The sequence below is a fragment of the Neoarius graeffei genome, chromosome 6 (genome assembly GCF_027579695.1).
Source record: "Neoarius graeffei isolate fNeoGra1 chromosome 6, fNeoGra1.pri, whole genome shotgun sequence".
Taxonomy (NCBI): domain Eukaryota; kingdom Metazoa; phylum Chordata; class Actinopteri; order Siluriformes; family Ariidae; genus Neoarius; species Neoarius graeffei.
In genome coordinates, this window is record NC_083574.1 from 92,208,238 (window position 1) to 92,231,748 (window position 23,511).

Sequence of the window (23,511 nt, forward strand, 5' to 3'; positions counted from 1 at the left end):
CACGTCTTTACAGCTGAGCATGGGCAAGCAAAATGCAGAAGGTACATTAGGGCACATTTGGGAAATATGAATTTGTTGAATTATATTAATTTGAAATATAACCTTGGTTTAATATATATTCTTTTAATAAGATCACAAATATTTTCTTTTTTTATTTGCATAAAAGCATACATATAAATTTCTGACTGTATTCATGCTTCTGGGGTTCATTCGAAAGATAAGTAGTTTTTTTTTTTTTTTTCCCTGGTTGAATAGCTTAAATCTCCGTGAATTTCAACATGCACAAACAATGGTATTTGCCATTGAGGAAATCAACAACAGAACTGATATTCTTCCTGGGGTCAAAGTGGGTTATAGAATCTATGATGGCTGTGGATCAGTAGAACTAACTACAAGATCTGCCTTGTCCTTAATTAATGGCAATGGAAAGCATAAATCTGTAATGTCTTGCTCCAAATCTGATACAGTTCAAGCAATCATAGGTGAAACATCCTCCAGTCCCTCGATTGCCCTGTCTGCTACTGTGGGACCTTTGTACATACCTGTGGTAAAATTTCAGTTTGCTGTGTAAAAATACTTGTTGTGAATGAAAGAAAATGAATAAATAAATAAATAAATAAATAAATAAATGCATCTTATGCTTTTGAGGGTAAATTAAAAGCATAATGAAAAATAAAAGTTTAGTCGAAAGTAAATTGTTATTGAAATCGATGTGTTGCAGGTCAGTCACTTTTCAACATGTGCATGCCTAAGTGACAGGAAAAAACACCCAACTTTCTTCAGAACTATTCCCAGTGATTACTACCAGAGCAGAGCTTTGGTTAAGCTGGTCAGGCATTTTGGCTGGACATGGGTAGGAACCCTATGCAGTGATGATGACTATGGAAACAATGGTATAAATGAATTTATTATTGGAGCCAAAAAAGAGGGAATCTGTATTGAGTATTCCATGGCATTCTTGAGGACAGACCCCAGAGAAAAACTTCGGAAAATAGTTGAAACTATGAAGGCTTCAACTTCCAAAGTGATTGTCGCTTTTGTCCAATACTTTGACTTTGGGGTTCTTCTAAAGGAAATAGCCTCACAGAACCTGACTGGATTTCAGTGGCTTGGTAGTGAGGACTGGATATCTGACATCAACCCAGATTATGCTCAGTGGCAGCATCTTCTGAAAGGATCCATGGGATTTGCAATCCCCAAAGCTCAAATTAAGGGTCTTGGGCAATTTCTGACCAAGCTTAATCCTGCTTCTGATGCAGCTATTTACAAAGAGTTGTGGGAGACCATATTTGAATGTAAGCTTCCCACACAAGAAAAAGCTGATACGAAACAAATGTGCAAAGGTGATGAAAGTCTCAGTCAAGTTCAAAACAAATATATGGATGTCTCAGCATTACGAGTTGCAAATAATGTTTACAAGGCTGTGTATGCTGTCAGTTATGCCTTGCACAACTTATATAACTGCTCAAAGAGAGAGAGTGGAAAAGAAATTTCTTTTGCATGTGCAAACATTACAGATAACAAACCATGGCAGGTCAGGATTAGTACAGTATCGCCTCCTGAAAATTATGTACTTATCTCACTGATGGAAGAGTTTGTAATGCTTTTTTTTAGGTAGTCAATAAGTTGAAGAAACTCCATTTCACAACTACAGTTGGAGAGGAAGTATACTTTGATGAAAATGGAGACCCTGCTGCAAGGTATGAACTGCTGAATTGGCAACAGGGTAAAAACGGTAAAATAGTGTTTGTTAAAGTGGGCTTCTATGATGGCTCTTTGCAAACACACCTTCAGCTGTCATTTAACAACATCAGTATAACCTGGGCCCACAACAAAGCACAGGTAAATCACAATATCTATTTGCACAGAAAATATTTGCAATATGTATTTCAGAGTATTGCATATATAATAAAAATCGTTTTCAGGTTCCAGTCTCTGTGTGTAGTCCAAGTTGTCCCCTGGGCACAAGGAAGGCTGTGCAGAAAGGAAGGCCAATCTGCTGTTTTGACTGTATTCCTTGTGCAGAGGGGGAAATCAGTAATGTCACAGGTACAGTATAGCTAATGAATAGTTCTTAAACTTCAATGATGCACACACAATTAAAACCAATTTAAAAGTTTCATTTGGGTAGTAAACACAAATGGCTGAAGTTTTATTCATTTTCTCTTTCTTTAGATTCTATAACTTGTATCAAGTGTCCACAAGAACTGTGGTCCAATGACAGGAAAGACACCTGTGTTTTCAAAGTGGTGGAATTCCTGTCATTTGAGGAAATAATGGGGATCATTCTTGTATCCTTTTCTTTATTCGGAGTGTCTTTTACCATCTGCATTGCTATAATTTTCATGAAGCACAAGGACACACCAATTGTTCGGGCAAATAATTCTGAACTCAGTTTCCTGCTGCTCTTCTCTCTGACTCTGTGTTTCCTCTGTTCACTAGCATTCATTGGTCAACCTTCTGCATGGTCCTGTATGCTGCGCCACACAGCATTTGGGATCATATTTGTTCTCTGTATCTCCTGTGTTCTGGGGAAAACAGTAGTGGTGTTAATGGCCTTCAGGGCTACGCTTCCAGGAAGTGATGTCATGAAATGGTTTGGGCCTCCACAGCAGAGACTCAGTGTACTTACCTTCACTCTTGTACAGGTCATTATTTGTGTACTGTGGTTAACAATATCCCCTCCCTTTCCATACAAAAATATGAAGTACTCCAAAGAAAAGATCATATTAGAATGTAATGTCGGCTCAGCTATCGGGTTCTGGGCTGTGTTGGGTTATATAGGACTCTTGGCTCTTTTGTGTTTTATTTTGGCTTTTCTGGCCAGGAAGCTGCCTGACAATTTCAATGAAGCCAAATTTATTACATTCAGCATACTCATATTCTGTGCAGTTTGGATCACCTTTATTCCTGCTTATGTCAGCTCTCCTGGAAAATTCACTGTCGCTGTAGAGATATTTGCCATTTTAACATCAAGCTTTGGTTTACTGATCTGCATATTTGTTCCAAAGTGTTATATAATCATAATGAAACCAGAGAAGAACACTAAAAAGGAAATGATGGGTAAAACACCTGCAAAATGATTTATCTTTGTAAGTTCTCATGATTAACATGATCTATTCAAATTAAAAACCTTTCTAAAACTGATGTTCTAACTTAAGTGAAGACTTTAAAATGCATTATCTTTGAAATGTATAATTTCAAGGGCGGCACGGTGGTGTAGTGGTTAGCGCTGTCGCCTCACAGCAAGAAGGTCCTGGGTTCGAGCCCCGGGGCTGGCGAGGGCCTTTCTGTGCGGAGTTTGCATGTTCTCCCCGTGTCCGCGTGGGTTTCCTCCGGGTGCTCCGGTTTCCCCTACAGTCCAAAGACATGCAGGTTAGGTTAACTGGTGACTCTAAATTGACTGTAGGTGTGAATGTGAGTGTGAATGGTTGTCTGTGTCTATGTGTCAGCCCTGTGATGACCTGGCGACTTGTCCAGGGTGTACCCCGCCTTTCGCCCATAGTCAGCTGGGATAGGCTCCAGCTTGCCTGCGACCCTGTAGAAGGATAAAGCGGCTAGAGATAATGAGATGAGATGTATAATTTCAGTGTCTGCAGTAAATAAACTGTTCTGCTGACTTTGCAGCACCATTGACATGCAATTAAGAAGAAGAAGAAGCACAACTTTATTAATCACACGCTTGTGAAATTCCTCTCTGCATTTAATCCATCTGAAGCAGTGAACACACACATGCGCACTCATGTGAGCAATGATCACACACACATACCCAGAGCAGTGGGCAGCCATGCTAACACCACCCAGGGAGCAGTTGGGAGTATTAGTATTTAGTATTAGTATTTAGTGCAGAAAATATCATGACATAAACATGGTGTGTTTTAATATATATTTTCAGACAGTTTTCCTGTAAAATGTCCCTTTTCTTATTTTGTCCCCAGCTTAAGCCACAACGTGCCCCTGCTTCTTTATACCATAATCTGTGAAATAGAAATCTCAGCTAACACACATGTTGATTTCCATACATCAAATTTTTAAGGTAACTGTTAAATGCCTGAATAATAATAATAATAATAATAATAATAATAATTATGATGGCAAGGTGGTGTAGTGGTTAGTACTGTCACCTCACAGCAAGAAGGTTCTGGGTTTGAGCCCAGTGGCTGACAGGGGCCTTTCTGTGTTGAGTTTGCATGTTCTTTGCATGTCTGCGTGGGTTTCTTCCATGTGCTCCATTTTCCACCACAGTCCAAAGACATGCATGTTAGGCGAAATGGTGGCACTAAATTCACCCTATGTTTGAATATGAGCATGAATGGCTGTTTATCTCTCTGTGTCAGCCCTGCGATGACCTGGTGACTTGTCCAGAGTGTGCCCCACCTCTCATCCATTGTTAGCTACGATAGGCTCCAGCTTACCTGCGACCCTGTAGAACAAGATAAAGCAGCTAGAGAAAATGAGATGAGACACTAATAATAATAATAATAATAATAATAATAATAATAATAAATTTTCCTACCTCACATCTATAAGTGCACTTTCAATGGCATGGATAAATTTTCTGTGTGTATGCAAGCTTAATGACTGGTTCATATGTTTGTGGTTTACCATTACAGTACTTTACAGATATCTGGCACTTTTGTATCTGCCACACATTCAGAAACTGGGCTGTGTCCAACATTCCTGCAATTCATCATACTACACATACTGTCAATGCAGCTGATAAAACCTTCTTGCATTTGAAGGTGCATTTGGAGTACCTCCAAATCAGATTGTTGTTCTCTTAACATTCTATTTCAGCTATAATCTGAAATAATCAGCAAATTATGTATTGTTTTCCAGTTATTTTCTATTTGTTTGTGCATCAAATATCTTCAGACTGTATCCCAGCTCCAACTGGCACTCTGTTTTTACTGGTTCTGGTGGTCAAGCAGTTTGGCTAATTGTAAGAGGGACAACAATTACCAAATATGATCAGAAAATAAACATAGCATTGACACATTTATTATGGCATTGTCTAATGAAGGGAACTGGAAAGTCTTTGCCATTAAATATCACAAGCAAAAATAATGGATGTTTTCGATGACAAAAGCCATTGTAACATCTCAGACATTTCTCCAACAAGCCACAAGAGGAGAACCTCCACTGGATTCGATCCTCTTGTTCTATTTTCACTGTCGCAGTTTGCAATGCTGGAAGGGAAGACATGCATGTCTTTCTGCCTTTCAACCACTTATTTTAATAACAGGTCACACAATTATTAAACAGGGCACTTGGTACAAATAATGAAACAATTGAATTTGATTGAATTGAATTGAACTGAACTGAATTGAAGCAAGGTACAGTGGTGTTTAAAAGTTTGTGAACCCTTTAGAATTTTCTATATTTCTGCATAAATATGACCTAAAACATTATCAGATTTTCACACAAGTCCTAAAAGTGATAAAGAGAACCCAGTTAAACAAATGAGACAACAATATTATACTTGGTCATTTATTTATTGAGGAAAATGATCCAATATTACATATCTGTGAGTGGCAAAAGTATGTGAACCTCTAGGATTAGCAGTTTATTTGAAGGTGAAATTAGAGTCTGATGTTTTCAATCAATGGGATGACAATCAGGTGTGAGTGGGCACCCTGTTTTATTTAAAGAACAGGGATCTATCAAAGTCTGATCTTCACAACACATGTTTGTGGAAGTGTATTATGGCACGAACAAAGGAGGTTTCTGATGACCTCAGAAAAAGTGTTGTTGATGCTCATCAGGCTGGAAAAGGTTAAAAAAACATCTCTAAAGAGTTTGGACTCCACCAACCCACAGTCAGACAGATTGTGTACAAATGGAGGAAATTCAGGACCACTGTTGCCCTCCCAAGGAGTGGTCACCGAACAAAGATCACTCCAAGAGCAAGGCGTGTAATAGTCAGCGAGGTCACAAAGGACCCCAGGGTAACTTCTAAGCAACTGAAGGCCTCTCACACATTGACTAATGTTAATGTTCATGAGTCCACCATCAGGAGAACACTGAACAACAATGGTGTGCATGGCAGGGTTGCAAGAAGAAAGCTACTGCTCTCCAAAAAGAACATTGCTGCTTGTCTGCAGGTTGCTAAAGATCATGTGGACAAGCCAGAAGGCTATTGGAAAAATGTTTTGTGGATGGATGAGACCAAAATAGACCTTTTTGGTTTAAATGAGAAGTGTTATGTTTGGAGAAAGGAAATCATTGCATTCCAGCATAAGAACCTTATCCCATCTGTGAAACATGGTGGTGGTAGTATCATGGTTTGGGCCTGTTTTGCTGCATCTGGGCCAGGACAGCTTGCCATCATTGTTGGAACAATGAATTCTAAATTATACCAGCGAATTCTAAAGGAAAATGTCAGGACATCTGTCCATGAACTGAATCTCAAGAGAAGGTGGGTCATGCAGCAAGACAATGACCCTGAGCGCACAAGTCGTTCTACCAAAGAATGGTGAAAGAAGAATAATGTTAATGTTTTGGAATGGCCAAGTCAAAGTCCTGACCTTAATTCAGTCAAAATGTTGTGGAAAGACCTGAAGTGAGCAGTTCATGAGAGGAAACCCACCAGCATCGCAGAGTTGAAGCTGCTCTGTCTGGAGGAATGGGCTAAAATTCCTCCAAGCCGGTGTGCAGGACTGATCAACAGTTACCAGAAATGTTTAGTTGCAGTTATTGCTGCACAAGAGGGTCACACCAGATACTGAAAGCAAAGGTTCACATACTTTTGTCACTCACAGATATGTAATATTGGATCATTTTCCTCAATAAAAAAATGACTAAGTATCATATTTTTGTCTCATTTGTTTAACTGGGTTCTCTTTTTAATATAGAAAATTCTAAAGGGTTCACACAAACTTTCAAGCACCACTGTAAGTGTTCCATACTCTGTTCTGACCATTTCTACTTGGCCTATACGGATTCCCCATTCCTTTCAGAACGGAACTTTTTTTTTTTTTGTGGTCACACAGTCAATTGCTTTGGAGTAATAAAAGATGCAGAAGTAGAGTTTTTGTTTTTTTTTTTTTCCTGGAACTCCTTTGATATGTCAATTATCCATTGAATCCTGGCCATTTTTTCTCTGGTGCCTCCACATCTTCTAAATCCAGCATTCACAGCTGGTAATTCTTTTTCCATGTATAGCTGGAATCCTACATGCAGGATCTTTAGCATTATTTTACTGGCATGTGAAGTATGTGAGTTTTTTCTGTAATCTGAGTATTTCTCTTTGTTTCCCTTCATTGGAATTGTGAAATATATATATATATATATATATATATATATATATATATATATATATATATATATATATATATTTTTTTTTTTTTTTAAATATACACTATATTTTTGTTCTTTTTCAACACAACAGCCATTTTGCTAGGTCTTACATATCTGCCTGTCTTATAAGCTGTCATCTTCCAAGGTTTTGAGTAGTTCAGCTGGAATATCATCACACCCTTGAGCCTGATTATTTGTCACATTATCTAAAGCCCAGGGAACATTGATTTTTCAAATATTAGGCTCTAGATCAGTTATGGTGTCCTCTTAGGTGTCTTCCATTTTGGGATCCTTCTTGTGCAGTTTTCTGGGTATTCCTGTCACCTTTTCTTAAATTGCTCTGCTCCTGTAATGTTGGACCCATCATTGTCCCTCCCTATCCTCATCTTGGCATGAAAGGCTCCTTTGAGTTCTTCAGTAGTTGTGAAGAGATATGTGGTGTTTTCACTATACTGCACCACAGTTTTTGGGTCAACATTTGCCTGTTTCTTACTTCTATCTTGGGTGAACTTATAATAAGCTGAGAAATATATTTTTGTATATTGTTAAGTGTTATGTGTACTGTGCTGAGTCAGCAGAAACTGTATTTCATTCAGTCCTCAGCTGTCTGTTTAATTGGAAAAACAATAAACTTGCTTGCTTATTTCCTGACTTCCTGACTGTGGCAATGATGGTGTGGTTGAGCGTCGGCTGTGAACGGTGAGGAGTGAAGTTGAACCAGCAGGTAAGATGTGATGAGGTACACCTGTGTCTAATTATTGGCTGTCTTTTAATGTGTGTCTCTGTGTGCCTTTCAGATGGCCAGTACTGAGAGAGAGAGAGAGAGAGAGAGAGAGCTGTACCTCCCCACATGTATGTCTGTGGGTGAACATTAAATTCACTGAAAAATGCAGTTAGAATAAAATGCACACGTTGCAGCATCTGTCTCCAGTTCCTCATTGCCGACTCTGATAAAGTCATTATACTGATGCTGAAACCCAGGACTTGAGGAATGCCACCATTAAGTTCAACCCTGTCAGGGAGCTCCTCAAAATCCTCACTGCTGACCTCCAATATCAGCACCAAGAGCTGCTTGCCCTGTCCAGTGAGCAGAAGCAGTGCTTCCAGGCCCTGTGCAAGGCCCACATGAAAGCCTGACAGGTGACACGGAGCTTGGTTCAGTAAAGGGGTACTCCAGTGGTCACTCCTGTGGCCAGCGTTCCTGTGCAGCTGGGGAAGATGGGGTTGCAGGATGACACAGAATCCTTCCTCAAGCTGTTTGAGCACTTTGTGGAGGCAAGCTTGTGGCCAACCTCACAGTGGATGGCTGGCCTATTGCTGCTCTTGTCGGGGGAAGCAGAGCTCATGGCTCAGGAGCACTCGGCCACCAGCATGCTGGAGTACCCTCATTTGAAGCAAGCTATACTGCAATGAGTCAGCCACAGCCCAAAATAACATCACCAGTAGTTCCGTGCATTGGCCTATGGCGAAGTTGGCCACTCATTTACCTTTGCGCAGCTGCTCCTAGATGCTTGCCGATGGTGGTTGCAGGCAGGCAAGTGTGACATGGAAGATGTCATCGACCATATGATGCTGGAGCAGTTTGTTGCCCAACTGCCAAGTGAGACCTCGATTTGGATCAAGTGTCACCATGCGACATCTCTGGAGGATGTGGTCTGGCTGGCAGAGTATCAACTGATGGTGTTTCTGGGAGCAGGAACTCCTGCAGCTTCTGTTCCTCTCTCTTGCTCACTTTCCCTTTCTCCCCCTCCTTCTCTCTCCTTACCCCTCCCTTACCCCATCCCCACAAAAACAAGTGCCAATTCCCACGAAACCTACTCCCCACAGTTTTGTTTCTCCTCTCCCTTCTCCTTCTGTGTCTGTGCTGCAATTAACTCCCTCTCTCTCTCTACAGGTGGACTCATCCATGCCCAGCAGAACCTGGAACAAGCCCAGGCAGGTCTGTCAGCGTGGTGGAAAGGCTGGCACTTCCTGGAATCAGCACATCTGCAAGGAGACAGGGCTACTGATTCGCATTCCTGATGCACTGCAGGCTTCCCCTGATTGAATGGGAATGTACAAAGTCTCTGTGAGTATTCAAGGGGTATACATTAGGCTTTGGTGGACTCTGCTTGTAATTAGACCTCCATGCATCAAAGCCTGATTCAGTGCAGGGCATTGGGAAATACACAATTGGTGAAGGTCAGGTGTGTGCATGGTGATCTCTACAAATATCTGATAATGTCCATCACTATTCAATTCCAGGGAGAAAAGCATAGTGTGGAGGCAGTGGTTAATCTGTGATGCACCCATCCACTTATTCTCGGAACAGATTGGCTGGGTTTTAAAATGTGAATAAAACAGGAAATGGTAGGTGGGTCCTCTGGTAGTATGTCATGGGAGAATCCCACTGCAATGTTAGCTAGGGAGGCAGTTGCAGGGCTGTCTGCATCAGCCCTCTGTCATGGAGAGTGGGGAGGTCCATCCTGTCTCTCTGGGGAATCCCTTCAGGGATTTCCCATTGGAACAGACATCGAGTCTCTGAAATGTGCTTTTGACCAAGTGAAAGTAATTGATGTCCAAGCCCTTCAAACTAACTTTGCACTTGCCTTTCTTCATTTTTGTATTATTAAGGATAGGCTATATCAAGTGATGCTGGACACTCAAATGAAGGAAGAGACGACACAGATGTTGGTCCCTTTCATGATCCTGTCCGGAACTCCAAATCCTGACCTGAACCTTTGCGCTCCATTCCACATTTTCCCTGGTCTCCCCATGCAGCTATGCATTTGCTGTTAGTCACTCTATATAAACACACCAAGCAGACTTACACAATGCTGATAAATACTCGCTGCTAAGTGTTGTCAATTTCAAATTCACTTTCATGTTCACCTTTGGTTTCCTAACTTAGATTACATTTTTGGATTAAGATTTTTGCCTGCCGGCACGGTGGTGTAGTGGTTAGCGCTGTCGCCTCACAGCAAGAAGGTCCTGGGTTCGAGCCCCGTGGCCGGCGAGGGCCTTTCTGTGCGGAGTTTGCATGTTCTCCCCGTGTCCGCGTGGGTTTCCTCCGGGTGCTCCGGTTTCCCCCACAGTCCAAAGACATGCAGCTTAGGTTAACTGGTGACTCTAAATTGACCGTAGGTGTGAATGTGAGTGTGAATGGTTGTCTGTGTCTATGTGTCAGCCCTGTGATGACCTGGCGACTTGTCCAGGGTGTACCCCGCCTTTCGCCCATAGTCAGCTGGGATAGGCTCCAGCTTGCCTGCGACCCTGTAGAAGGATAAAGCGGCTAGAGATAATGAGATGAGATGAGATGAGATTTTTGCCTGCTGATTTTTGACTGGGATTTTGAATCAGGACTCTGTTTTTTCCAGCTCTGTTTTTCTCCTGGGAATATTGTTACCTGTGACTCTGCCTCTGCTCTTTCTTCCTTGGATTTTATTCAGAGATTTTTGGACTGTGCTGCTGTGCCTGCTTCCTGCTTGTTCTCCTCATGAGCCTGCTCATAAGATATGCTTCAGTTCATTCTTCGTAGTTGCTCCTTGGGTCCAATCTGCTCCTGTGGCCTCTTGGTCGTGACAGTCCCGATGAGCCATACGGAAATTTTATTCCATGTGGCTCATCATAATCCAATGGCTGGGCACTTGGGTCAGGATAAAACACTACATTGTCTCACAGCTCATTTCTATTGGTCAGGGATTCACACTGATGTCCACAGGTTGTGTGCAGCTTGTCACAAATGCCAGCTGGTAAATCCAGCAGCCACATCGAAAGTGCCAATGTACCCATTACCATTAATTGAGATTCCCTTTGAAAGAATTCACATGGATCTCATCAGGCCATTACAACCCCAATTCAAAAAAGTTGGGACACTGTGTAAAACCTTAAAGGTGGGGTATGAGATTTTGGAATAACGGTTCCCGCAAGCCATATTTTGAAAAGAAACACGCCCGCCCTCACCATGCTCCCACCCCCCGCGTCTCCACCCCTCCTCCCCCTTATAAAGCCTGAGAAAATCAGCCTTTATAATGGGTGTCTATTGCGTTACACACCAGTGGAGCAGAGTGTAGAGAGCTTGGAAAAATAGCTCAAACTTTCTCATTTAAACTGTGTTTTCAGCCCCAATTTTCACTCCACACACATAATTTTCTCAAAAGTAGTAGCCACACTTGTCCTGATTCACACAATGTGTCTACCTACATGATAGGACATGCAGTTTTTGAATGAGAAGCCTGAAAGTGAGGAGAGCACAGCCGCCCAGCCCCATAGACTTCCATTATAAAACTTGGCAGAAAAGTCACTCGTTTTTAACTCGCTCTAGTGACCTCAGTTTTTACACTACAGACAAAAATAAATTTACATCATTGTATTCAGGAGATCCTTGTGGCACTCACTGTGAAAGAATTTTGTGAATATCTCCTTCTGTTTTCGTGTAAATCCCCGTTGTTTGGAGGGAGCGCACTGAGAAAATCTTGCGCTCTGTGTGACACTCTGCTCGCTCTCTCTCACACACACACACACACACACACACACACACACACACACACACAGAAGGGACGGGCTGCTCGGGCTTCAGTCTGATTGACGTGTCAGTATCCAATCATTTTGAGGTGGTACCTCGATATGATTGGATGGCGTTTTTCCTTTATTTTACACTGTAGACTGGATTAAAATATTTCGTTTTTGGGTCAAACCTTCTATTGTACTGCTTGCAACATGGGTGTGAGGAGCTTTTCAAGCAATATGGTAAAAAATACTCCTGAAAAAAATCTCATACCCCACCTTTAAGTAAAAACAGAATGTGAATATTTGCAAATGATGGAAACCCTATATTTAATTGAAAATAGTACAAAGACAACATATCAAATATTGAAAGTGGGAATTATTATTATTATTATTTTTTTAAATATATGCTCCTTTTGAATTTGATATACACAAACAAGATTCAAAAAGTTGGGAAAAGGGCAACACAAAAGACTGAAAATATTGGGGAATGTGAAAAAAATAGTTTGGTTAATTGGCAACAGGTCAGTAACATCAGTGGTTAAAAAAAGCGCATCCCATAGAGGGATCACAAATCTTATTGAAGCAATTCTTATTGAAAGAGGAAAAGTATAAAAACTACTGCTGTGGCCATTACTATCCTCTTGCAATAGGACCAGTTTGGATGGCAAAAACAGTGCCATTAGTCCCTTAAAATTAATTGGACTACAAAAAATGTCGATTAATCATGCCAAAAGAGTAAAAAAAAAGTTCTGAGTGAGAAAAAGAAGGGTGCAATTCTGGTTTTACTGGCAGAGGAATACAGTGACTGTCAGGTTGCTTCCATCCTCAAAATTTCGAAGATAGCAGTTCATAAGAACAAGGTCAAGAAGCAGACACTGTGGACAACAAAGTTACAGACTGGCAGAGGGTTAGAATGACTCCCAAATGACCAGAATGACTGTCAACTCCTTTGAATGTCACTCAACAAATATAGGATGACATTAAGTGACCTTCATAAAAAATGACAAATGGCAGCTGGAATTAAGTGTATGACAATGATGGTTCGAAACATTGTCTTCCAGTTGGGGTTGAAGTCATGCAAAGCTTGAAAAAGCCCTTCATCAATGAGAAGCAAAGAAGAGTCAGGCTGAGCTTTGCTAATGATCATAAGGATTGGCCCGTAAAGGACTGGAGTAAGGTCATCTTCTCTGATGAGTCCAATTTTCAGCTTTTCTCATCACGTGGTCATGTGATGGTGAGATGGAGACTTGGACAGGCCTACAAGCCACAGATACCCCTTTTCCACCAAATCGGTTCCAGGGCTCGTTCAGGGCCAGTGCTGGTGCTGGTTCACAACTCGTTCAACTTGCGAGCCAGCTGAGAACCAGTTTGCTTTTCCATAGCTCAGGGCGCTAAGGGGAGCCACGTCATTACGTCGCTGTATACGTCAGTTACATCGCTGTGTTTGCATAAACCTTGGCACAAACATCAAAGCAACAACAAGACGGAGAAGAGGAAGCAGCAACAACAACAATAATTTTTCTGTCAGTCAGAACATCTTGCTGACATTCTATTATACATTCATTGAAAGTGTTTTAGCTTTTTCTATATGCTGCTGGTATTACTCCATTACTGTACAGGATAGGAACCGCCTGCATAATATTGTCAAGGTGTGTTCTAAGATTATTGGACTTCCTGCTCGCTACCTGAATACTGTGTATGAGCAGCAGGCTAGCGGCCTGGCTCATCGAATTCTTAAGGACTCGACTCATGCTTTGTTCCCGGCATTTGAGCAGCTGCCATCTGGTCGCAGGTTCCGCTGTCCGGCCTGTAAGACACAGAGGAGGAGAGCAACCTTTGTTCCAAGTGTTATTCTCCTCCTGAACTCTAAGAAGTCTAAGACAGTTACAATAACGTAAGTCTTCTGTACAATACTCTAGCACAATATCACATGTCCTGATGTGCAATATTACAGTATCACCTTGTCACTTTAACTACAATGTCACTCTAATCATATTGTCACTTTAATTTTATCCATGCTTCATTTTATTTATTTGCCATATTTTATCTGCTGCTTTTTTTTTTAACTTTGTTACTGGCAGCAGGCCTGCCATTGTACATTGTACATAATACGCTGTTTGTTTGTTTTTTTTGCCCACCCACTTTTGTGATTTTATTCTTTTTGTGATTTTATTCTCTTGCTCTTAGTTTAATGTACTGCTCTTCGCCCTTCTAATTGCCCTTTGGGGATAAATAAAGTTTTGTCTGATTCTCTCTGCTTCTGAATAATGGATGACTTCGCGTTTGTACAGCTGCTGCTTCTCGTCGCTTAAAAATGGTGACCATTCGTGGTCTTGCTATTGTTGTTGGTCTTAACAACTCCGCCCCTCCCACTGACATAAGCGATTCTTTCCTCTGGCCCAGCAAAGAGTTGGTGCTAGCCTGGAACCGTTTTTTCTGGCCCCAGAGCCAGTTCTTTGTCAGTGGAAACAGAAAACCCGGTTCCAAACTAAGCACTGGCTCCAAACCAGCCCTGGAACTGATTTGGTGGAAAAGGGGCAAGTGTCTTGCACCTATTGGGAAATTTGTTGGAGGATAGGTGATGAGCTTGGGGTGCTTCAGCAAGGCAAGAATGGGGCAGATTTTTGTTTGTGAAGGACACATTTATCAAGCCATGTGCAAGGATATCCTTGAAGAAAGCTTGCTTCCTTCTGCTCTGATATTGTTGCCTAACTCTGAGGATTAGGTTTTCCAGCAGCACAATGCTCTATGCCACACAGCCAGGTCAATGAAGTTGTGGATGGACAACCACAAGATCAAAACCCTGTCATGGCCAGCCCAATCTCCAGACCTGTACACCATTGAAAACCTCTGGAATGTGATCAAGAGGAAGATGGATAGACACAAGCCATCAAACAAAGCTGAGCTGATTAAATTTTTGCACCAGCAGTGGCAAAATGTCAACCAATAGCAATGTGAAAGGCTGGTGGAGAGCATGCCAATATGCATGAAAGCTGTAATAAATGGCAAGGATATTCTACCAAATATTGAGTTCTGGACTAATGCTTAGTTCAAACATCAGTATTGTGCTGTTTAAAATTGAATATGATCTTGATTTCTGTGCATTATTCAAAGTGTGAAAACACTTCATCTTTTTTTTTTTTTGTTATTTTGACCAGTTGTAATTGTCTACAATTAAATGCTCTAAGTGACAAAACTTTCTGGGGAATTTGGGGATGATGCTGTCAGTAGTTAATGGAAGAATACAAAAAAATGTTCATGTTCCTCAAACACATACCTATATATAGTAAAACAGAGAAACTGAAAATTTTGGAGTGGTCTCCTGATTTTTTCCAGAGTAGTCTATACTATCTGTTGGATAAAGAAAACATTGACTATGTCCCAATGATTATAATTGATAATAACATGAATATAAAGCAACGCACTATTAGAAGTGGCTTATTATCAGAATAGAGCATTCTGGATCGATTTACACAGCAGTGTAATGAGCTAAAAATGTGTGGCTCCTAATAAGCAGTGCAAAATACTGAGGTAATGCAGTTCTCATAGCCACTCCCAAGGGTTTGGTCAACTTGGGAGTCGTAGATCCTATAAAAGCCTAAACAGTGGCCATTGTATTATGGGTCAGATGAGAATGACGTTCCTGCATACATGGCTATTATTCACTCAGGTGAGAGCAGCTGATCCTCCATGCAGCTTACTAGGCCCACCCAATCCTCCTCAACTCAGCCAAGATGGTGATGTAATGATTGGTGGTATATTTTCCATCCATTCCAAATGGGACCAGACCACACATGTCTTTGCATCTGAGCCTGGGCAAGCAAAATGCAGAAGGTACATTAGGGCACATTAGGGGAATCTGAATTTGTTGAATTTAAGTGGAATTATAACATTGGTTTAATATCCTTTCATGTTAATAATATCACAAATATTTTCTTTATTTATTTGCATAAAAGCATATGATATATAAACTTGTCACTGTATTCATGCTTATGGGGTTTATTCAAAAGATATGTAGTTTTGTTTTGCTGGTTCTATAGTTTAAGACTCGGTGAATTTCAACATGCGCAAACAATGGTATTTGCCATCGAGGAAATCAACAACAGAACTGATATTCTTCCTGGGGTCAAAGTGGGTTATAAAATCTATGACAGCTGTGGGTCAGTAGAAATAACTACAAGATCTGCTTTGTCCTTACTTAATGGCAATGGAAAGCATTCATCGAAAATGTCTTGCTCCAAACCCGATACAGTTCAAGCAATCATCGGTGAAACATCTTCCAGTCCCTCGATTGCCCTGTCTGCTACTGCAGGACCTTTGCATATACCTGTGGTAAGACTTCATTTTTCTGTGTAAAAAGGTTGTAAATAAAAAAAATTAAATCCCATGGTTTTGATTGTAAATTAAGACCAAGTCTAACAATGAAAGTTAAGTAGAAAATAAATTGTTATTGAAATCTATGTATTGCAGGTCAGTCACTATGCAACGTGTGCATGCCTAAGTGACAGGAAGAAATACCCATCTTTCTTCAGAACAATTCCCAGTGATTACTATCTGAGCATAGCTTTGGTTAAGTTGGTCAGGCATTTTGGCTGGACATGGGTAGGCACTGTATGCAGTGATAATGACTATGGACAAAATGGCATCAATGAATTCATCGTTGCAGCCAAAAAAGAGGGAATATGTGTTGAATATTCCATGCCAATCTTTAGGACAGACCCCAGAGAAAAAATTCTAAAAGTAGTTGAGATTATCAAGGCTGCAACCTCCAAAGTGATTGTGGCTTTTGTCTCAAACTTTGACTTTGAGGTTCTTTTAAAGGAAATGGCCTTACAGAACTTGACTGGGTTTCACTGGATTGGGAGTGAGGACTGGACTTCTGAAATAAACCAAGCTAGTTCTCAATGGCAGCATCTTCTGATAGGATCCATGAGTTTTACAATCCCAAAAGCTCAAATCAATGGCCTTGGGGAATTTCTGACTAAACTAAATCCAGTGTCTGATGCAGCTATTTACAAAGAGTTGTGGGAGACAATATTTGGATGTAAGCTTCCCACCAAAGAAAATGCTGAGATGAAACTCCTGTGCAAAGGTGATGAAAGTCTCATTGAAGTTCAAAACAGTTACACAGATGTTTCAGAATTACGAGTCGCAAATAATGTTTACAAGGCTGTATACGCTGTCAGTTATGCCCTGCACAACTTATATAACTGTTCAAAGAAAGACAGTGGACAAGAAGCTCACATTTCATGTGCAAACATAACAGAGAGCAAACCATGGGAGGTAAGTATAACAAGAGATTATTGTGAAAATTATGTCCTTATATCTATGATGGAAGAGTTTGCAATGCTTTTTTAGGTAGTCAATGAGCTGAAGAAACTCCATTTCACAACAGCTGGAGAGGATGTATACTTTGATGAAAATGGAGACCCTGCTGCAAGGTATGAACTGATAAACTATCAACAAGTTAAAGATGGTAAAATAGTGGTGGTTAAAGTGGGCTTCTATGATGGCTCTTTGCAAACACACCTTCAGCTGTCATTTAACAATGTCAGTATAGCCTGGGCCCACAACAAATCACAGGTAAATCTCAGTATGTATATGCACAGATAATATGTACAATATGTATTTCAGAATATTGTGTATATCTAATAAAAATGGTTTTCAGGTGCCAGTTTCCATGTGTAATCCAAGTTGTCCCCTGGGCACAAGGAAGGCTATGCAAAAAGGACGGCCAATCTGCTGTTTTGACTGTATTCCTTGTGCAGATGGGGAAATCAGTAATGTCACAGGTATAATCAATCATGGTTAGCTTCAATGTTTCACACACAAAACAGATTTAAAAGTTTGATTAGGGTAGTAAATACAAATAGCTAAAATTGCTATTAATTTGCTCTTTCTTAAGATTCTATAACTTGTATCAAGTGCCCACCAGAACTGTGGTCTAATGACAGGAAAGACACCTGTGTTTTAAAATTGGTGGAATTCCTGTCATTTGAGGAAATAATGGGGATCATTCTTGTATCCTTTTCTTTATTAGGAGTGTCTTTTACCTTCTGCATTGCTATAATTTTCATGAAGCACAAGGACACACCAATTGTTAGAGCAAATAATTCTGAACTGAGTTTCCTGCTGCTCTTCTCTCTGACTCTCTGTTTCCTCTGTTCACTTACATTCATTGGTCAGCCTTCTGCATGGTCCTGTATGCTGCGCCACACAGCATTTGGGATCATATTTGTTCTCTGTATTTCCTGTGTTCTGGGGAAAACAGTAGTGGTGTTAATGGCCTTCAGGGCTACACTTCCAGGAAGTGATGTTATGAAATGGTTTGGGCCTCCACAGCAGAGACTCAGTGTACTTGCTTTCACTCTTGTACAGGTTATTATTTGTGTACTGTGGCTAACAATATCACCTCCTTTTCCTGACAAAAATATGAAGTACTCCAAAGAAAAGATCATATTAGAATGTAATGTAGGCTCAGCTATCGGGTTCTGGGCTGTGTTGGGTTATATAGGACTCCTGGCCCTTTTGTGTTTTATTTTGGCTTTTCTGGCCAGGAAGCTGCCTGACAATTTCAATGAAGCCAAATTCATCACATTCAGCATACTCATATTCTGTGCAGTTTGGATCACCTTTATTCCTGCTTATGTGAGCTCTCCTGGAAAATTTACTGTAGCTGTAGAGATATTTGCCATTTTAACATCAAGCTTTGGTTTACTATTCTGTATATTTCTTCCAAAGTGTTATATAATCATAATGAAACCAGAGAAGAACACTAAAAAGGAATTGATGGGTAAAACACCTGCAAAATGATTTATCTTTATCGGTTCTCATTACTGACATGGTCTATTCAAATTATATAACCTTTATAAATGGGATGTTCTAAGTTAAGTGAAAGACTTTAAAATACATTAGCATAAAATGTTTAATTTCAATGACTGCAGTAAATAAACGGTTATGCTGATTTGTAGACCATTTACATGTAATTAGTATTTAGTGCATAAAATATGATGACAGAACCAAGGTATGTTTGAATATATATTTTCACACAGTTTTCCCTCTAAAATATTCCTTTTCTTATTTTGTCCACAGCTTATACCATAATCTGTGAAATAGCGATCTGAAATAACACACTACATGTCGATTTCCATACATCACATCGATAAGTTTACTGTTAAAAGCCTGAATAATAATAATAATAATAATAATAATAATAATAATAATAATCACAAATTTCCCTACCTCACATCTATAAGTGCACTGTCAAAGGCATGAATAAAAGTAGCTGTGCATATGCAAGCTTAATGACTGGTTTTATATCCTTGGGGTTTACCATTACTTTACAGATATCTGGCACTTTTGTATCTGTGACACATTCAGTAACTGGGCCCTCTCCCAACATTACTGCTATTCAGCACACTACACATACTGTCCATGCATCCCATAAAACTATCTTGCTTTTGAAGGTACATTTGGAATACCTACAAATCAGGTGTTTGTTTCCCAATAACATTGTCCTTTAGGGCTAAAGAGAAGGACTCTCTTCAGCAATTATTTTTGTCTCTGTACATGGTTTTCAGAAACTCACTCATCAGAATGAGTCTTAACAGCAACATAATGAAGAGCTTCTTTGCAATGCACGTTCCCGATATAGGCCTTAGTAGTTGCTAAATCCAGTCAAGGAGATCATATGACATTCTTTTTTTTTTTTTTTTACCAAAAAACAATGAAATATGAAGTGTTTAAAATATGTTAAAATATTGTATTGCCATTAAGATATACATATGTAATGTGTTAATTAATAATGAAACTATTTTACATATTGGAATTTTTTTTTTTATTCCAAGCATGTTTTTTAATTAAATGAATAAATGTTCACATAAAAGAATAAGCAAATACTAAACTAAATACCTAAGTAAATGTGTTCTCAGTACCCACTCATTTCACTGTTGCTCAAACATACAGTCAGGATTATGTCAACTGTTATCCACAATGCTGAGTGGCAATGCTCTCCCTTATATGTGCATGTGCGCAGAGAGAGAGAGAGAGAGAGAGAGAAGTTTTAATCTGTGTGTACCTAAGGAGACTGAATTGACTTCTTTCTCTCTCTCTGTATATATATATATATATATATATATATATATATATATATATATATATTAGTGCTGTCAAAAATGTCGCGTTATTAACGCGTTAACTTGACTCAATTTTAACGGCAATAATTTTTTTATCGCGAGATTAACGCTCTGTGACATGATGTAGGTTTTTCATAAGCTTTTGAAACTTCCAGGAACTTGGAACATAGACTTTGCTTAGAAAAACGATAGCAGCTAGACTGTAATGCCGCGCCCCGCACAGCCAGAGTCCTCTGCCCTCCCCCCAAAGAACCAGCGCGGGCAGGGCGCGCTAGCCCCGCGCCTCGGGACGAAGAGCCACGGTGCCCGGCTTAGGTTTCGTTTTCCCATCGGCGGCTCCAGCCCGACTTTGCAGTGGCTGTGACAAGACATGTTATGCTCTGCAATAAAAAAAAAAAACCATTGGTACAACGCAAGCCCATTCACTTTTTTATGCTGATAAGAGAATTACAATGCTTTTTCATGTGACAAAAATGTGCAATTAAACAATTAAATTGCGATTAATCGCGAGTTAACTATGACAGTCGCGACATTAATCGTGATTAAATATTTTAATCGCTCGACAGCACTAATATATATATATATATATATATATATATATATATATATATTTTTTTTTTTTTTTTTTTTGAGAGAGAGACAAAGATACAACTTTATTAATTCTTGTGCCAGAAGTCACTCCATAACAATACAATATAATTTAAAATAGAACAATACAAGCTGGAGGGGAGGGGAAAAAAGTATGTAATAATAACTGTGCAAGAAATAAATGCCTAAAAAACAGTGCCTACCAGAACAACAATCAAAATACTGTAAGTTACCTCAGGGGAATAGAAAAAGCAAAAAACAGTGACCCAATGGTTAACACTGGAACAGTAGAAATAAGGTAAGTTAAGTAAGAAACTAACCTAATGGTGAAAGTAAATATTGCACATACATTGGGGAATATTGCTTTGTGATCTCAGGGCCTGTAGTCCAGGGGCGTGTTTAAAAAAACAAAACAAACCCTTCTTACCTTCTCACCAAGTTTGATTTGAATTCCAATTTTCCTGCTGTAAACCCTCAACATGTTATCCACCTCTTTAAATCACCAAGTTCATTGTCTTCTTTGACAGAGCATGGCAAAACTGTTCTTCTCACATCACTCTCATCTAAAATTAATCTGAAATACACTATATCGCTCAACTACCAACCCCAGCTATCCCCCATAATGCATTGCAGTAAACAAGTGATGACATAGTTATGCTTGGGGGCTATTCAACCTCCTTAGGTACGCACAGATCAAAACCTCTCTCTTGCGCGCATGCGCACACTCTCACAAACACACACACAATGTTAAAGGTGCAGAAATGTGTCTCATTTATGACACTAAATGAGATAATCACTCACTTAAAGGAATTCAATTTGATTAAAATGTGGTGATATCAATGTGACATTCCGATATTCATATGTGAATCCAGACCACATTGAAATACATTCATAATGTTTTTCATATATTTATTTGATAATTAACTTGATGTACTTGCAATGTAAAAGAAACATAACTGAACACCGGCAGCAGATTAAACATCACTTTCACCCACTGACTGTGAGAGTCCCTTGGAGGTGCATGTGTATTCTGTGTATTCAGCTGTGAGCGAGTTTCTCTTTGTTTTGAACGAGTTGTCCGGGTCTCTTGTAAATTGAGAGCAAACTAATACCCTGTCCACACTAGGGATTTTGTACCGATACGATACTACTTCCCCTCCTAGAACTGCCACCTTATTGTGGTGGAGGGGTTTGTGTGCTTGAATGATCCTAGGAGCTATGTTGTCGGGGGCATTATACCCCTGTCAGGGTTTCCCAAGGCAGACAGGTCCTAGGTGACAGGCCAGACCAAGAGCAGTTCACCAAAACCCTTATGGAGAAACCATCAAGGACCGTGACGTCGCCCGGTATGGCGCAGCCGGGGCCCCACCCTGGAGCCAGGCCTGGGGTTGGGGCTCGTATGCAAGCGCTTGGTGGCCGGGCCTTTGCCCATGGGGCCCGGCCAGGCTCAGCCCGAAGAGGTGACGTGGGCCCGACCTCCTGTGGGTTCACCACCCACAGAGGTAGCAGTAGGGGACTGGTGCAGTGTGGATTGAGTGGCAGTCGAAGGCAGGGGCCTCGACGACCTGATCCCCGGACACAGCAGCTAGCTGTTGGGACATGGAATGTCACTTCGCTGGGGGTGAAAGAGCCTGAGCTTGTGCGGGAGGTTGAGAGGTACCGGCTAGAGATAGTCGGGCTCACCTCCATGCACAGCTTGGGCTCCAGAACCCAGCTCCTCGAGAGGGGCTGGACTCTCCACTTCTCTGGAGTCGCCCATGGTGAATGGCAGCGGGCTGGTGTGGGCTTGCTTATAGCTCCCCAGCTCAGCCGCCATGTGTTGGAGTTTACCCCAGTGAACGAGAGGGTCGCCTCTCTGCGCCTTTGGATTGGGGAGAGGGCTCTTGCTGTTTTTTGTTCCTACGAGCCGAATAACAGTATAGAGTATCCGGCCTTCTTGGAGTCCCTGGGAGAGGTACTGAGGGGTGCTCAGACTGGGGACTCCATTGTGTTACTGGGGGACTTCAATGCTCACGTGGGTGATGACAGTGACACCTGGAGGGGCATGGTTTGGAGGAACGGCCTCCCCGACCTGAACCCGAGTGGTGTTTTGTTATTGGACTTCTGTGCTAGTCATGGTTTGTCCATAATGAACACCATGTTCGAGCATAGGGGTGTCCATAAGTGCACGTGGCACCAGGACACCTTAGGTCGGAGGTCGATGATTGACTTTGTAGTCGTTTCATCTGATCTCTGGCCCTATGTCTTGGACACTCGGGTGAAGAGAGGGGCTGAGCTGTCAACTGATCACCACCAGGTGGTGAGTTGGATCCGCTGGCAGAGGAGGAAGCTGGACAGATCTGGCAGGCCCAAACGTATGGTGAGGGTCTGCTGGGAACGTCTGGCCGAGCACACTGTTGGGGAGGTCTTTAACTCCCACCTCTGGGATAGCTTTTCCCAGCTTCCGAGGGAGGCGGGGGACATTGAGTCTGAGTGGACCATGTTCTCTACCTCCATTGTGGACGCAGCTGTTCAGAGCTGTGGCCGCAAGGTCTCTGGTGCCTGTCGTGGCGGCAATCCCCGAACCCGGTGGTGGACAGCGGAAGTAAGGGATGCCGTCAAGCTGAAGAAGGAGTCCTATTGGGCCATGTTGACCTCCGGGACCCCTGAGGCAGCTGATGGGTATCGGCAGGCCAGGCATGCTGCAACTCGGGCAGTTGCGGAGGCAAAAACTCGGAACTGGGAGGAGTTCGGGGAGGCCATGGAGAAGGACTATCGGTCGGCCTCGAAGAAATTCTGGCAAACCATCTGGCGCCTCAGGAGGGGGAAGCAGTACTCTGCCAACACTGTTTACAGTGCGGGTGGGGAGCTGTTGACCTCGACTGGGGACATTGTCGGGCAGTGGAAGGAATACTTTGAGGATCTCCTCAATCCCACTGTCATGTCTTCCATTGAGGAGACTGAGGCTGATGACTCAGAGGTGGACTCGTCCATTACCCAAGCCGAAGTCACTGAGGTGGTT

The 23,511-nt window shown here is 41.3% G+C and overlaps 2 protein-coding genes across 2 annotated transcripts; both read left to right on the forward strand.

The window, feature by feature from the left end:
- The first annotated feature begins 289 nt into the window (after window positions 1–289).
- LOC132888418 (extracellular calcium-sensing receptor-like) lies at window positions 290–3,083 on the forward strand. The gene is made up of 6 exons (XM_060924469.1): window positions 290–396; window positions 466–547; window positions 722–1,534; window positions 1,615–1,842; window positions 1,926–2,049; window positions 2,176–3,083. The coding sequence occupies exons 1-6, from the start codon at window positions 290–292 to the stop codon at window positions 3,081–3,083; spliced, it is 2,262 nt and encodes a 753-aa protein (XP_060780452.1).
- A 12,931-nt stretch (window positions 3,084–16,014) lies between these two features.
- Window positions 16,015–18,600, forward strand: LOC132888419 (extracellular calcium-sensing receptor-like). Its single transcript, XM_060924470.1, has 4 exons — window positions 16,015–16,119; window positions 17,146–17,370; window positions 17,456–17,579; window positions 17,693–18,600. The coding sequence occupies exons 1-4, from the start codon at window positions 16,015–16,017 to the stop codon at window positions 18,598–18,600; spliced, it is 1,362 nt and encodes a 453-aa protein (XP_060780453.1).
- Window positions 18,601–23,511: the final 4,911 nt, after the last annotated feature.

Excerpts from the sequence above, each read along its gene's own strand:
- LOC132888418 (XM_060924469.1), top strand. The coding sequence starts at position 290 with ATGGTATTTGCCATTGAGGAAATCAACAACAGAACTGATATTCTTCCT. Across the intron at positions 397-465 it reads TCAGTAGAACTAACTACAAG|AGTTCAAGCAATCATAGGTG; the intron begins ATCTGCCTTGTC and ends CAAATCTGATAC. Across the intron at positions 1,535-1,614 it reads CAGATAACAAACCATGGCAG|GTAGTCAATAAGTTGAAGAA; the intron begins GTCAGGATTAGT and ends GCTTTTTTTTAG.
- LOC132888419 (XM_060924470.1), top strand. The coding sequence starts at position 16,015 with ATGTCTTGCTCCAAACCCGATACAGTTCAAGCAATCATCGGTGAAACA. Across the intron at positions 17,371-17,455 it reads GGGCCCACAACAAATCACAG|GTGCCAGTTTCCATGTGTAA; the intron begins GTAAATCTCAGT and ends AATGGTTTTCAG. Across the intron at positions 17,580-17,692 it reads GGAAATCAGTAATGTCACAG|ATTCTATAACTTGTATCAAG; the intron begins GTATAATCAATC and ends CTCTTTCTTAAG.